Source organism: Tetrao urogallus (genome assembly GCF_951394365.1).
Source record: "Tetrao urogallus genome assembly, chromosome: 20".
Classification (NCBI taxonomy): Eukaryota; Metazoa; Chordata; class Aves; order Galliformes; family Phasianidae; genus Tetrao; species Tetrao urogallus.
In genome coordinates, this window is record NC_136833.1 from 5,610,649 (window position 1) to 5,625,462 (window position 14,814).

Consider the following 14,814-nt stretch of genomic DNA (forward strand, 5'->3'; position numbering starts at 1 on the left):
TCTCACCTGGCACAATCTCATCAGGGATGGGTGCAGGATTTGGCTTTTACCAGTCCTGGCCTCAAGGGCAAAGCCTTGGAGCTTCTCTTGCCTGGTGCTTTCCCATGGGAAGTGCTGGAGGTAGCACAGAGTCCCTTAGGCAATAGGACCCTGCAAGGTGCAGCACCTAAGAGGTTAGAAACTCACAGTGGTGTTTGCATATCCAGAAAAGCGATGGGGAAACAATGCTTTTCTCCCTGCTCCCTTCTCAGTGGTGTCTCAGGGCTGTTAGAGCCTTCAGAGCTTCTCTGAGCAGCTCCTGGTTGTTCAACCACATCATCCAAAGGTGCTGGAGAGCAGAGCCCCAGTGCCTGGTCCACCAGCACCTTCTCTGCCCAGGATCCACAACCTTAAGTCCAAGCAACACTGAAATAGCCATTCTTATTCCCCACCAGCTCTTTGCTGTCCTCCTCCATGAGCTCATAGCTGCTCCATGCTATTTCTCCTTCTCCCTGCGCGTGTCCCGGCTGGACTTGAAGAAATCACTACGTAGCAGGCGATAGAAGAGGATGATGTTCATGGGGGTCATGATTGCCATGCCAACTGTGCCCACAGTGTATGTGGCCAGGGGCACGTGCTGCCGGTTGAGGAACAGCCAATGTGTCATCCAGGCCAGCGTGGCAATGCGGAACACCACGTAGGTGCCCAGGTTGATGATGCTGTTGAGGCGGTAGCAGGCGGTGTGCACCAGGTCAGCCATGAGCAGGATTTGGCGTAGGTGGAGGAAGATGGAGTTAATCTCCACCAGTAAAGCCACGAGGGCAAAACCCACGTACTGATGGAGCAGCACTGCAATGCCAAAGCAGACAATCACCTGGGAAAGAGAAAGAAGAGAGGCTGAGCACAGGCACTGCTTGCTGTGCAGCCCTTCATGCTCAGGCACAGTGGTGAAGCAGTGCTGGAAACAGTTGTCATGTTGGAGCCAAGCCACTGGTCACCACTTCACACAGCTCTGCAGCCCCATAAACAAGATAAAGTCTCCTCACCATTGCACAAAACCTTAGTATGTTGCTATTTTCCAGCAGGCCAAGTGGAAAACACTTCTATAAACTCCAGGTTGAAAGAGGAAATCCAACAGCCAGCCCTAACCCTGCCATTATGGCCTGGGGCATGCAGTGGATGGTGGCCCAGCAGGTTTTTCTGCACACTGCGGTAGGGAGGGAGATGTGTAGCCCAGGGCTAGAGCTGCTGCTGGCTCAGAAATCCTCCCTGAGACAGGTACACTGCAAGGATTAAATGGCTTTGCTGCATGACAGCCCTTGTGAACTCCCATCACGAAGCTCTGGGATGCCTCAGGATGGGGCTGTGGGGGCAGAGCGGGTACAACTCCTGCCCTGCATCCTCCCTGTGGTGACAGGGGACAGGCTCTGCCTGCCTGTGCCTTACACCACTCAGACTTTTCTTCAGTTTATACCATTAATGCTGTTCTGTGTATTGGTTCTATAATGAGATTATCTGCTTGCTAAATCACTGTCTCAGCCTGAATTAGCTCTATTGTGTGGATGACCTTTTGACTCATGAGTTGCAGAGTTGCAGGGCTGAAAATTGCCTCCCCCAGCTGCGTCCCACCACCACCTCTCCTGTTTTCCCTCCCTGGGCCCTGCAGAATCCTGTGCTCCCTGCAGCCTGCTGGAAAATTAAGGTAATGGATCTGCCTGTTCCTACTTTACCATCTCCCTGGGCATTCCCCAGACCCACTCCCACCCAGCAGACTCACCACGGAGTGATGGAAGAGCAGCTCCCAGGACTGGTGGAGTTTCTGATTGCATAGCATGTCCACAAAGTCTTCTAGGAAATAACCTGGGAATGGAGAGGCTATAAGCAAGGAAGGGGGTGGCCAGGAAGGTCTGTAGGGCAGCACTTGTACCCTCACCCGTGTTAGTACCCTAGGGTTGGATCCCAATCCCTTGCTGCATGGAGGATTTACTGCCACCAGAACAACTCCACATCAGCATTTCATGTACTTAAACCTCCTTGCTGAGCCATAGCGGTGGTGGGGATCTTGCTAGCACTGACCACATGGCTGGTGACAGAAACACAAGGTTACAAAGAGAGGGATGGCCGTGGGACTCCTAGCAAGTTCAGCACATGGATTTGCAGGGAAGCCACACTGATCACATATCACAGACAATTTTGGGATGCTCCAAGCCCTGGCTGCCCGATGAGGACGGTGATGGGCAGCTCGGTACCTCCCAGCTCTGGATGTGTGGGCACAAAAAGGAGCCTCTGTCCTTGCCAAGAATAAGGCAATTGTCTGTGGTGCCTGAGACGTCTCTGCCCGGGACGTGGGTGGGGGGCTGGCATTTGGCACCAACAGGGACCCCCGGAACCACGTTCCCCCACCTCACCTACAGACACGGCCACCAGGCTGTGTGCCCCGGGTGGATGTGTGCCCACCAGATCCTCGTGCAGCCCAGGGTAGAGACAGAACCTGTGGGGAGATGGGCTGTGAGTGCCAGCCAGTGCCTTTGGCTCCCTTCCCTTGAGGAAGCCCTCCAGGCTTCCTTCCACTCTGCTCAGTGGGCACTGCTGACACCCTAGAACCCTTCTTTCCCCTTTGCCTCCCCCCATAGCCATGTTATCCTTCTGTCCCCCACAAGTCTTCCTATCGCCTGCTACCCCAGAATCCCCTTGCACCCCTCATTTCCTCCTCCATCACTCTGTACCCCAGATTACCTCCCCATCTCCACATCCATCCCTTCTCCAACACCCTCCTAGGGTTCCATCCACCCCATCCCATTTCCCTCTAGGATCTTCTCCCCAGCACCACCCCATCCACCCCATCCCCATTACTCCCTAGGGTCCCATCCACCCCATCCCCATTACTCCCTAGGATCCCATCCATCCTTCCCCAACACCCCCTAGGGCTCCATCCACCCCGTCCCTCCCCCTCCCCCGAAGCCCTCCCGACGCCCTTTCCCCCTCCCCATACGCACAACCTCCCTCGTTGTCCCCTCTGCCCTACGTTCCCATCGCGGTCCCTCGCTGTCAGATCCCGGCTGCTCACCCCGCCAGCGCCCCGCCGCCGCTCAGCACGCTGTGTGCCAGCGACGTCCAGATGTTCCGCCACTTCCAGCGGTTCCGCCGAGCCGAGGGCGGCGGGGGCATCAACCGCTCCACCCCGCGGTTCAACAAGCGGAAAGCGGCGAAAGAACCGGCGACCAGCAGCAAGTCCGGCCCCAGAGCCATGGGCATCCGTTGTCTCCCATGGGGGGCACCGAATGCGCTGACCGACGGCTCCGCCTCGCCCCGTAGCCTCCGCCCCGGGCACCGGCACCGCCCCAGGCATCGCATCGCCTCGCCCCGTTACCGGGTATCGCCGTGTAACCGGGTGTCGTTACCGGGTATCGCCGTGTCCCGGTCCGGAAGTGAGTAGAGGGAAATGCGAGAGTGAAAGTGAAGAGAGGGGCTGGGGATCGCGGCACCAGAACTGGGGACACCGGGAGGTGGGGACATCTGGAGATGGGGACGCCGGGATGGGGACAGCGGGTGATGAGTACACCTGGAGATGGGGATATGTGGAGAGGGGAACGTCTGGAAAAGGGGAACAGAGGGAGCTGGAGACACCTGGAGACAGGGACACTGGGAGGTGGGGATGCTAGGAGCTGAAGATGCCTGGAGATGGGGATATCTGGAGACAGGAACATCTGGAGAGGGGGAGACTGGGAGATAGGGACACCTTCCTCATCCTGCCCCCACCTTCCTTCCTCCTGCACCCCAATGGCACCAGGGCACTCAACAGCCTCCACCCCCAATGCAGTGATGCTTCACCCCGAAGTATTCCTGGTGCTTCCCCTCTGTCCCATCCCTCACCATGGGCACAGACTCTATGCAAACACCACATCTCACTGTGGGTTTATTGACCAAAAAGCTCCAGTTCCTCTGCCAAAAAAAGAAATATGAATGCTGCATCCACCACACTGCTGCCCTCCATCCCTTTGTCCTACATCCCATCCCACGAGCAGCTCCCTGCTCTCGAGGCACTCCAGATCTGCTCCGTGTAGAAATTCAGGGTCACATACCCACACTTTCCTCAGCTCCATCCCACCACGGCACTGCTTTTCCTGCTGCTCGTGATCTGATGATCTCTTGTTGCTTTTTGACGTCTCCGCCAGGAGCGAGGATGCCACGCAGACCTTATTCAGATGAATCACTGCATGCACACCGGGTGATGTCAGGGGCTGCCTCTCCTTTGAGGTATTAATCTGAGAGGAGATCATCTGTTCTTTTTGCTTAAGTACAAAAAGCGTGGAGTCTGAGCTCACTGTCACTGCTCTGTCTGGGGCAACAGGCACTGAAACTGCAACAAGTGACAGGCTGATGGGAAAGATGTTGCAGAGGGAATAAATCAGTGTCAAGGGAAAGGGGTGAGATAGTCCCTGCTGTCAGGAAAGCATCTTGTGCTGCAGAAATTTGCTTAAAAGCCAGAAAGACAAAGGAATTTTATCACAGTTGAGTGGAGGGGGAGACACTGCTTGGAGTAATCCACAGGAGGTTATATATAACCTCATGCATTAGGACCAGAGGGATCACGCAGGCTAATCAGCAGTGGGAAAGCCAAGCACAGAGTTCATTCTGCTTAGCATTAAGGGATGCAGAGGGATGGGTGCATTGCCTGCGCCCAGATGGAGCTGCACACCCGCTGGGCTGCCCGGGCTACCAAGTAGGAAAATCATTTACTGACAGTGTTTTAGCCTCAGAAACGCTGTGTGTTTCCAAGGGGAAACTCTGACCCTGCAGTGCCCCGGCCCCTGAAACGCTGTGGGTCTGGCACTGCCTGTCCTGGCTGTGACGCTGCCCCACGTGCTGCTTTGTTCTCTGGGTTATGAAACACTTTGGCCCCGTTCAGGAATAGTGAGCGTGTCTCCGGGCGCTGGAGGGCTCTCATGGCCACTTCCTCGTGGAAGGAATTTAAGCTCTGATAATAGCATCTCTGGTTGCGGGGCTCTGATCCCACTGCTGGAGCACCACCAGCAGCCACACGCATTCTATCTTTCAGCTACTTTTAGCTTTTTAGGTTTTCCTTGATTTTCCAAAGACTTGCCGTGGGATTTCCTACAAATCCCCTGTTTTCAGCCTTGATAATGCTTTTCTCCCCCTTTCTGCAGCGATGCCATTAACCAGAGATGGTTTGAGTGACAGAAGTTCCCAAGTCCGGTTGCAAACAATCCTCTGACGCCGGATCGGAGCCCAAATCGCCCTCCGTGCCCCGCACCGGGCTCGGGCAGGGACAGGCGCTGCCGCCAGAGGTCCCCGCACACCCGCGGAACAGCCGCTCGGGGCGACGCGCTCCGAAAGCGCTCAGCATCCATCCGCACCTTATTTGGAGATATGGCCTTTTTTTCACCCAGATTTAGCGAAGTTTTCCATCGGTTCCTTTGAAAGCCTCATTCTGCGCCGGGTCAGCTCACACCGCACCGCTCCCAGCAGGGCAGGGACTCCCTAGGGGACTCGGCCATCCCATAACGCTGTGGGGACACGGCTCGTCCCACGGCAGGGACTTCACAGCAGCAGCTCCTGACACCCCAGGTCCCTCTGGCCAAAGCCCTGCTCCCGTTGTTGGGAAGCTTTGCTCCCTTCATCTGTTTTTCTCCAGCCAGGGAGGTGTAAAGCCTGTCTGCTTCTCTCGGCTTGCAGATTATAATTAGTTGTCATCTTCTTTCCTCTCCAAAGTGTGTCACTGCTCTGCTGGCTCATAGGAAGTCAAATGATGCAGGAAAGCTCTGCATCCACCACTCATCCCTCCCTTTCTACCTGATGCTGAGTAGTAAAGCCCAGGCCTTATCGCCCTGCCAGACCTGAATGCTCAGAAAGAATACATGAAACAGCACAGATAATGATTTCTACTCTATGAGCAAATCAATTCCTACTAAATATTTCCTTTTTCATGCTTCTCCCCCTGTAAGCTAAACATGCTTTCCACGCCCGGTTTACAATTTTCAAGCTTAAGCCATACCTGAAGCCATATCTGACAGATATTGATGTGCTTTCTGGTGACATTGTTATGGGGTACTTATGAACCTATGTTTTTGGTGGTTTTTTTTTTTGTTTTTTTTTTTTTGCAGTTCACACAGGTTCAGAATGAGCCCTGCGAGGTGCAAGCACTCCCTCCTTGCACATGGCATGTTGCAGAGCCCACTCAATCACTCCTGCATTGCAAATAGAACTTCACAGCTCCTGCTGCTGCCGGCTGCACAGCTGGGCACGGGGTATGTTCCCTCCTGAATTCTCTCATTATTAATATCACAAACCAAGCTGCTCTGAGCACAGTGTCCCATTAATCATTTTAGCTCTGCTGCCTCCCCACCTCGCTTGCACTCCGTTCTTTGGAGGTGTTCAGCCCTGTGTGCTGCGAGGAAGGGCCAATGTGAGCACGATGGGGGTGAGAACACATCTGCACAGCCACAGCTGCATTATGGCATGCTAGAGCGTGCAGCAGGGGCTCAAAGGGAGGACAGGCCTAACAAAGAGCCAAAAGATGCTTACAGAGCACCTTACCAATATGGCATAACATCCTATTCCCTGAGTCCCCCAGGGATGTATTGCATGTTCCTAGGCGTGAGCTGTCAGAGCAGCATCCTACAACAACCCCAAACCTTTATGCTCAGTGCCCTTCCCAACCTTCAGAGCAGGAAGAGATCCTTTCACCACCGCCTTTGCACCAGCGGAGGTGGGGATTCTGCTTTGCTTTTCGAGTCCTTTGCCAGGCTGTCGGGTTGCATCCAGCAGCCTCTCAGCCCCACTGTGTCAATGCCACCAGGCAGCACTGTGTCCCACCTGGCTCTCACCCCTGTACCTTTGCACCCTGCGGCTCCCATCCCCGAGCAAACACTTCCCAGCCGTTTCTGCTGAGTCAGAGATTGCCTCTGTGAGGGCCGCTGCCGCTTCTCCACGTGGGAATGCGCTCCCGGGGAATAATTACAGGGAGTTTAAACAGGGCCGTTTGGCAGCCAAATTGCTTCACGCTCAGGCACCTGGCCAGCAAGGCAGAGTCCAAAAGCAGCTTTTTGGCACTGCGAGAAAACACTCTGCACCTGCACTCATCGTGGGTGTGCAGCACCCATGGGCTGGGAGCGCTCCTGGCATCGCAGCACCCAGTGCCCTTATTGCTCTGTGGGCCCAACAGAGCAGAGCGCTTTGCTGGGTGCAGTTGTACACTTACTGAGCATCCATGTGCACATCCTCTTCTCAGGGTTGTGCCCATCTCCAGGAGGATTTTCAGCCCCCCTGAGCCGGGTTTGGGAGCATGTTGCATGGCAGGATGCTGCTGCCTGTAATGGGGATGATGACAGAGCTGGGGATTAGTCCCCACTCTGCGTTTTGAGGCATATTTAAAGGTTTTGAAACATCTTGACTGTGAAATAGAGATAAGAACTGGAGGAGACGCAAACTGCGGAGGCGTCACTCCCATTTTTTCACAGCTCCCACCCGGCTGCAAAAAATAGCACCATCAGCAGCACCCAACCCCGTGCAACACACACACATGGACACAGCGGTGCTGGGACGCCCAGAAACCAGCACACACTCACACAGGAGCAGAGCAAAGTGCAGCAAAACCAGCGAGCACCGAGCGATGGCTCTTCCCACTGAGAAACAGGAGGAGTTTCTCAGCGTTGACTCAGTTTGTTTCCGAAGCGGCACAGCCCTCAGACCACACCTGCCCCATCAGCCCTAAGTGCCCTTAATTCCTCGGCGAGCCGTTTCTAAACCTGAATTAGGAAGGGAAAAAATAAATAAATAAAAAGGAATGAAGTGGTGGAGTGATTGCAGTAATCAGATACGCCGCGTCCCCGCTGCCGCCCATCGGCCGGGGGTGGTGGGCACGGCCACGAGAGCATCGCCCAGCGTGGGCTGGGGGAGCTGGCTTTGGGGACAGACACACGGACGGGAAAGAGCTGCATGGATGGTGGCAGCTCCCGACGAGGCTGTGAGTATCTGTCAGAGCTTTTCCCTGGGATGAGGGGTGGTGATGGGGGAATTTGCTGAGGTGTTGGGGCTGGTGGTGAAGTTGCTGCTGTCTGCCATCCGCTTGCCCATGGGAACGCCACGAGAAGCCCTTCTATCTCCATTTTTTTCCTCCAAAACAGAGTGGAAAATCTCCAAACACACAGCAAACAGCCGAGGGGCCGTGCAACAGCAAGAACCAAGATTTGTTGCTCCTTCTTCATCCACTTCAGGCAGGGATTGCTGCTTTTCATTACGATTATTATCCTAATTCCTTCTCTACTTACCCCAGTACCACCTCATCACCAGCACGGGAGGGATTTTGGAGGTGCAGACCCCAAGCCTTGTTGACAGCATCACTCCCAGGGTGGCCATAAATAATTTCAAATCATTTTACTGATTTCTGGCACAACTGCTGGAAGCCTTCCTTGCTTACTCACGATACGATCTGAGTTCAATGGGTTGCCATATGCAAACAAGAGCTGGGTGAAATCAGAGAAAGAGTGGCTGAATGGATGGGTTGGGAGACCAAAAAATGAAATAAAATAGGGAAAACGTGTACTTTCTGCTGATCATAGCCTTTTTATTTCAGTTGAGCGTGGCACCCTCTGAGCGGCACTGGCTGCACATTTTGGGGTGGCATCTCAGAAGCACAGAGGCCGACCCGTCCCTGTGTCCATCAACATGGATTGCAATGACACCGTCATCGCAGAGGTCTGCAAGGAGGACGACATTGGGGATGGAGAGTGAGTAGCCCACGGAGAGTCCATCACCGTGAGCCATGCAGGCCGCAGGGCCAGCGCTGCCATGGCAACCGCCGCCATGTTGGCTGCTGCCATCTTGTTGGTGGAGGGAGCATCGCCATGGCTGTGAGGGGCTGATCCCCGCTCCCTGCCGTGCCCAGACTCTGTGAGGTGATGGTGGCTGGCTACCCGGTGCTGCTGGTGAGGAACAAAATGGAGTTCAGCGCCCTGGGCAGTAGGTGCCCACACTACGGCGCGCCGCTCAGCAAAGGTAGTGCTTATGGGGGGCAGTGGGGAGAAGCCATATTGGGGGGGAAGCTCTCACCAACTGGCCGGGGGGGGGCTTTTCTATTGTAGGGGTCTTGAGAGGGCACAGGCTGCGCTGCCCCTGGCACGGCTCCTGCTTCAACATCCGAACTGGAGATATTGAGGAGTACCCTTCTCTGGACTGCCTGCCTTGCTTTGAGGTGATATCTGGTCTCTTCCCCCCTGCTTGGTCCATGTCCCCTCTGCTACCCACTGCCTACAAGCATGGTGATTGAAATGGCCATGCCCTGGCCACAGTGCTGGTCACACAGAGCTACACATGGAATGACTTCAGGCATCCTATAGAACCTTTCAATCAACACATCCCGATATCCCTCACAGCCAGAAAAGCTCGTGAGCTCCCCAGCACCAACAGGCACTCGCTTGACATTTAAGAACCCTACGTGCCGCTCTTGATGCATCAGAGTTTGCTGTCCTCCAACAGCTCAACAAATCAGGACCATGAGTTCCTATTGATGCTGATCCTCTCTCCTTAGAGCTGGGCTCCATTATCTTTCTGCAGTTTTCCACCCTTGCATCCTACATCCTTTTCCAAGCAGACCCCAAATTTCCAGACAGCTCACTGTCACCAGGACCCCCAGACTTGTTCTGCACAAGCTCTTAACACACCATCTGAACAGACTCTCCCACAAGAGCTCTTATCACCACCCCATAAGCACAGTGCATAAATGTACTCTTCTTCCCCCCCTCCAGGTAACAGTGGAAGATGGAAAGGTGTTTGTAACAGCGAAAAAGAAGGTACTGACCATACCTGTTGCCAGTAAGCACCATCAGCACCGTGGGCTGGGTACAATTTAATTATCTCTCACTTTATTCTAGGATCTTGAAAGCAGCCTGAGGGTGAAGGACATGAGCAAACGATGCCTTCTCAACCGGAACACCATGCTTCTCCTGGGGGGAGGTCAGTGAAGTGTTCTGTACCACATCCTCACTACAGACACTGTGAGCTGCCAATCTCATCCCCAAGGAGGACTTATCTTCTGCCTCCCACTCTGCGGTGATGCATAACAGGGCTGAGATGAGCATCTCTCATAGGTGTGGCTGCCCTGACCTGTGCAGAGACACTTCGCCAAGAGGGCTTTACTGGCAGGATCATCATGGCCACCAAAGAGAAACATGCTCCATATGACAAGTCCAAACTGAGCAAGGTTTGTCAGAGAGAAAGGACTGTGCCTGGGTACTGTGTGTGAATTAGGGGCACAGCCCATGCTCAGAACCAGGTTGAGTGATCAGGTGATCCATTCTGGCAAGGCAGCTATCAGGCAAGAAAAATGGGTGTCATTTCCAGCTAGTGTCTCACTTCCTCTTGATCAGAGTACATCATTAGCAAATGGTTTTATCCTCTGGCTGAGTTCTTCCCACTTTGAGGAGGAGCATGGAAGTGATGGGGATGGGACAGTGCGAGTAGCCGTGATGTGCTAGTGCAGGATTTGCTTCTAATGCAAACCTACTTCCCAGTAAACTGCAAGAGCACTGCTGACTGTAAGAACTGCTTTATTTCATACTTCTGCTTTGCTTCCAGGAAATGAATTTAAAAGCTGAGGACATCTACCTGAGGAAACCTGAATTCCTATGCGCTCATGGCATAGAGCTCTGGACAGAGAAAGAGGTGCAAAAGCAGCTGAGATCAGTCCTCAATGGGTGGTTCTCTTCCTGCCATGAGGAGAAGAATTGATGTGACAGGACAGAAGTGGACCAGGAAAGTGCCTCCTTGATCTTTACCTCCTCTCTCCTGCAGGCAGTGTCAGTGGATTTCCAGAAGCAGAAGGTTCGCTTCATGGACGGATCCTCTCAGAAGTACAACCAGCTGCTCATTGCAACAGGCGGACAGTGAGTGCACAAAGCATTTGTCACATGCACCTTTTCTGGTGGGACAAAATGGTTCATTTGTGGGGACTGGAGCTCTTCTAGAAACACACAAATGGGAGGGAGTAGGAAATGATAGAAAATGATGGGAACAAAAGGCCAAGAGGCTGCATGGGGTTGTGTGCTCCCTTCTTGTCATCCCTGTTTTATTTACAATCATAAGCCATACCTTGGTTCTCTCTCTCTCAGCTCCAGCTTCCTCAAAGTCCCAGGTGCAGACCTGCAGAACGTGTGTCATCTTCAAACCCCAGAGGATTCTAGCAAGGTCTTAGAGCTGGCAGCTGGGAAGAATCTTGTGATTGTAGGAGCTTCATTTGTAGGTACCATGCTGGAGGGGCTATTAGGTCTTGAAAATTGGGCCTTGAAATGCACTTCTGCCGTGTGAGCTTTTAAATTAAAGGTCCTCAGGGGAGGGAGTCATCCACTGCCTGTCATGGTCCCACACTGGAGTTCTGTACCTGGAGCTTTATGAGTTAAACAGCAGAACCTTTCTCTTGATGGCCAGAAACTTTGAGTCATATACAGTTCCTGGACCAGGGCAGAGGGAAATGTGCCTTGTGAAAAGGTCTGTCAGAGGAGCTGGACTGTCCAGAAGCAAGGGGGTAAGGTACAGAAGGGAGCTATGCAGCTAGGAGCTGCTCTTTGTATTTCCTAATAACTGGGTCCATAGTGCACAAGAACAAAGTGAAATATAACAGCCAATAAATGCAAAGAAAAGCAGTTAAGCATTGGCAATCCATCAGATCTGTTCTTGTCTGGAAGGGGTAAAGATTCCCCAGGAGGAGGGTGCAGGTTCCTACTTGCAGCAGACTTACCTGGAACATGCCATTCACTTGCAGGAATGGAGGCAGCTGCCTTCCTCTCAGACAAGGCTGCTGTCATCTCGGTGGTGGAAAAACATGAGTTCCCTTTCCAGAAGACACTGGGTCCTCAGGTTGGAGGCGTTGTCTTGAAGGTTAGGAAAACCCAGTGCTATCCAAACAGCCTTGCTATCCGCCACCACCCAGGAACTGTAGCCTGGTAACGCCTGGACACCTTGCTCAGAGCTCACATGTAAACCCCCAGCTTCCCTCATGCACACGTTACACTTCCTAGCTCAATCCCTCCCTAAGCCCCATCTCATGCTGGTGCTAACTGGGATGGCAGAGCAGAGGCAGACTCCCAGTGCACCCTGCAAATAAAACCTTCCTGCAGCACGGAGCAGCAGCTGAGCTGTCTGCCTGCGTTCTGGCTGGATGCTGCTGCTGTTTTTACGAGCTTGGAATTTCCTAGTGAACACTCAAAGCAGCTTCCTCTTCCTTTTCAGATGCTGCAAAGTAAGGGAGTCAAGTTTTACATGAAAAAAGAACTCCATGAGCTGAAAGGGAAGGATGGAAAGGTCAGTCATGCCACTGAGGTCTCTGAACTTCTATTTTTAGGGGACACCCCCCTCAAATTGAGGTGTATCCCAGTGCCTATGTCTAGGCTAGCTCCTCCCATGTCTAGACCCTCATGTTTCTTTGCACAGAGCACAGCTCTGAGCTCAGAGGGCAACAGCATGCTGCTTTCCTTGATTTTCTCTTACGTTCCCAGCAACACACATTAGCTGGACAAGGTCATCTCAGCCTGAGAAAGACAACAGAGAGCAAAGAATAAGGCAGCGGAGAGGCTACAGGGATGAGAACAGAGTTTTTAGCCCTTTGTTAATGATCCTTGCTTCTTCCCCAGGTCACAGAAGCCATTCTTGCCAGTGGAGAAAAACTACCTGCGGATGTGGTGGTGGTGGGAATAGGTAAAGTGAGCCCAGCTGGAGAGGGAGGCAGCTCTGGAAATGAGGAGAGCATCTCAGTCCGTTCTCATTACCCAGTCCTTCCTTTTGGTCCCACCCACTTGAGGGGCTTATGAGCAATAGGCATGAGGAAAGGAATGACTTACAGCCTTGATACGACTTTGGCACGCTTGCTGAGCTCTGTAGGTCACTGCTGTGTTATCAGAGCACGCCTTGTTCTGGGTCCTGGTTTTATTGTCGCTGGGTTAGCTCAGCACCAGCCCTGGTCGCTGCTGTAGGCTGCCCTGGTCCAGGCAGGCTGAGAAGTACCAAGGCCACACGTTCACTTCAGGGCCAAAATTACTCCCTGCCTTCACAGAGCCTTGCTGCATTTGTCCTTACTCCTTTCCTTGCAGGGGTGACCCCCAACTCTTCATTTCTGAAGGGCACCTCCATCGCCAAAGACAAAAGTGGTGCCATCCTGGTGGACCTGGTGCGTGCCAGCTGAGTACCCACAGCTAATTCTGAGTCCTTTCCTTTTCATTGTTGCATTAATGAATTTTGTCCCATTAGCACATGCAAACCAACATCCCAAACGTCTTTGCTGGGGGGGATGTTGTCTCCTTTCCCGTAGCGCTGCTCAATGGGAACCACTCCAGCATCCATCACCAACAGGTGGCCGAGGCCCATGGTGAGGCAGTGCTTCCCAGCTCCCCTCAGACAACCAGCAGCCATTTCAGGACCTCCAGGAAACAAAAATGTTACCACTGATGGTCCGTTGCCACAGGTTCCATCGCTGCCTTTAACATGTTGAAGAAACAGAAGGAGTTGCACACCGTCCCCTTCTTCTGGACCACGATGCTTGGGAGAAGTATCCACTATGCAGGTAGGATGGGGCAGAGAGAGAGGAATGAAAGGGCACAATTGTCCCTCTCCAAGCCAAGGAGGAACTTGGGACCACGTGCAGTCCTGCTCCTCTGGGTCAACTCTGCTCGGCCAGAGTCTCTCTGCCTGCTCCCAGCCCCATGCAGAGTCACATCCCCTCTCCTTCTTCCTGCACTCCAGGTGCCATTGAGGTGGGGTGGGTGGCACTGCTGTACCAGAGCTTCCTGACCCCATCACCATCTTCTGCAGGCTGTGGTAAGGGCTACACAGACACCGTTCTGAAGGGCAGCTTGGAGCAACAGAAGTTCCTCATCTTCTACCTTAAGTGAGTGGAGCTGCACTACGGTGTAACAATGCAGGGACCCCGGCACCCACCCCCATTCCCTCTGCCCCTATGCTCCCATGCCTGGTGCCCCATGTCCCCCTGCCCCAAGCTCTCCTCAGCCCACTGTCTGCAGGAGGATGCTGCTATCCTATGTTACGTGCACCAAGGAGCTCTGCATCCTTCTTTCTCTTCCAGGGATGGCTTTGTGACAGCAGCTGCCAGCCTAAACTGTGACCCCATAGTGTCTCTGATTGCTGAAGTTTTATACTTGGGGAAAAAAATATCTAAAGAAGAAGCAGAGTAAGTGATGCCCTGAGCAGCAGGGTGTTGCCTTCCCCTGCAAACACAGAGCCCATAAGCACAGTGCTGAGCTCCTGCAGTTCCCCAGTGCCCCTCTTGTTGCAGGGCCTACGATATCAACAACATACCCTTGTGACAGCAAGCTAAGCTTCATCTGTACACTGCCACGGGGAGCACAGCATCAACCAGGAATTAAAGCTCAACTTGTTGCGAGAGAAATAAAGTGGAAGCAAAGCTGGATTGAGCACATGCATTTTGTGTTTGCACAGCCCTCGGCTGCTCTTTGCACTCCGGGGCAAAACAGGTGTGCTTTTTCCTAACCAGGGACCTGCTGGGCTGGGCAAGAGGAGATCACACAAGGCCCTCAGTCCACCGCCTCCATCCACCACCTCCAGCTCACTGCTGGCAGGGAGCATTCATTCAGCACATCCCAGGTCACGCTGACCTTCTGCTTTGCAGAAGTATATTTTCCCAGCGAGGGGAACTCTGAGCAAGGCAAGCTGCTCTCACAGCTGGGAACAAGACAGTCTGTGTGCAAGAGCTGATGCCAAATAACTCACCCCTAAGGACAGAAGGCTGCGAGCCGACCTTTGAGCGAGCAGCACCTGCTGGCATTGCTACAGCTGTGGTGAATATTG

General features: G+C 53.5%; 2 protein-coding genes across 2 annotated transcripts; one reads left to right on the forward strand and one right to left on the reverse strand.

The window, feature by feature from the left end:
• Window positions 1-475: 475 nt before the first annotated feature.
• On the reverse strand, window positions 476-3,234 carry TLCD2 (TLC domain containing 2; the record flags this gene model as incomplete). The annotated part of the gene is made up of 4 exons (XM_079544984.1): window positions 476-853; window positions 1,757-1,839; window positions 2,388-2,470; window positions 3,047-3,234. The coding sequence occupies 4 exons, from the start codon at window positions 3,232-3,234 to the stop codon at window positions 476-478; spliced, it is 732 nt and encodes a 243-aa protein (XP_079401110.1).
• A 5,433-nt stretch (window positions 3,235-8,667) lies between these two features.
• Window positions 8,668-14,312, forward strand: LOC306954096 (apoptosis-inducing factor 3-like; the record flags this gene model as incomplete). Its single annotated transcript, XM_079545155.1, has 18 exons — window positions 8,668-8,729; window positions 8,888-8,997; window positions 9,084-9,193; window positions 9,747-9,791; window positions 9,873-9,954; window positions 10,089-10,201; window positions 10,576-10,662; window positions 10,792-10,883; window positions 11,109-11,239; window positions 11,759-11,874; window positions 12,226-12,297; window positions 12,627-12,690; window positions 13,083-13,159; window positions 13,240-13,357; window positions 13,454-13,552; window positions 13,801-13,876; window positions 14,072-14,176; window positions 14,282-14,312. The coding sequence occupies 18 exons, from the start codon at window positions 8,668-8,670 to the stop codon at window positions 14,310-14,312; spliced, it is 1,590 nt and encodes a 529-aa protein (XP_079401281.1).
• Window positions 14,313-14,814: the final 502 nt, after the last annotated feature.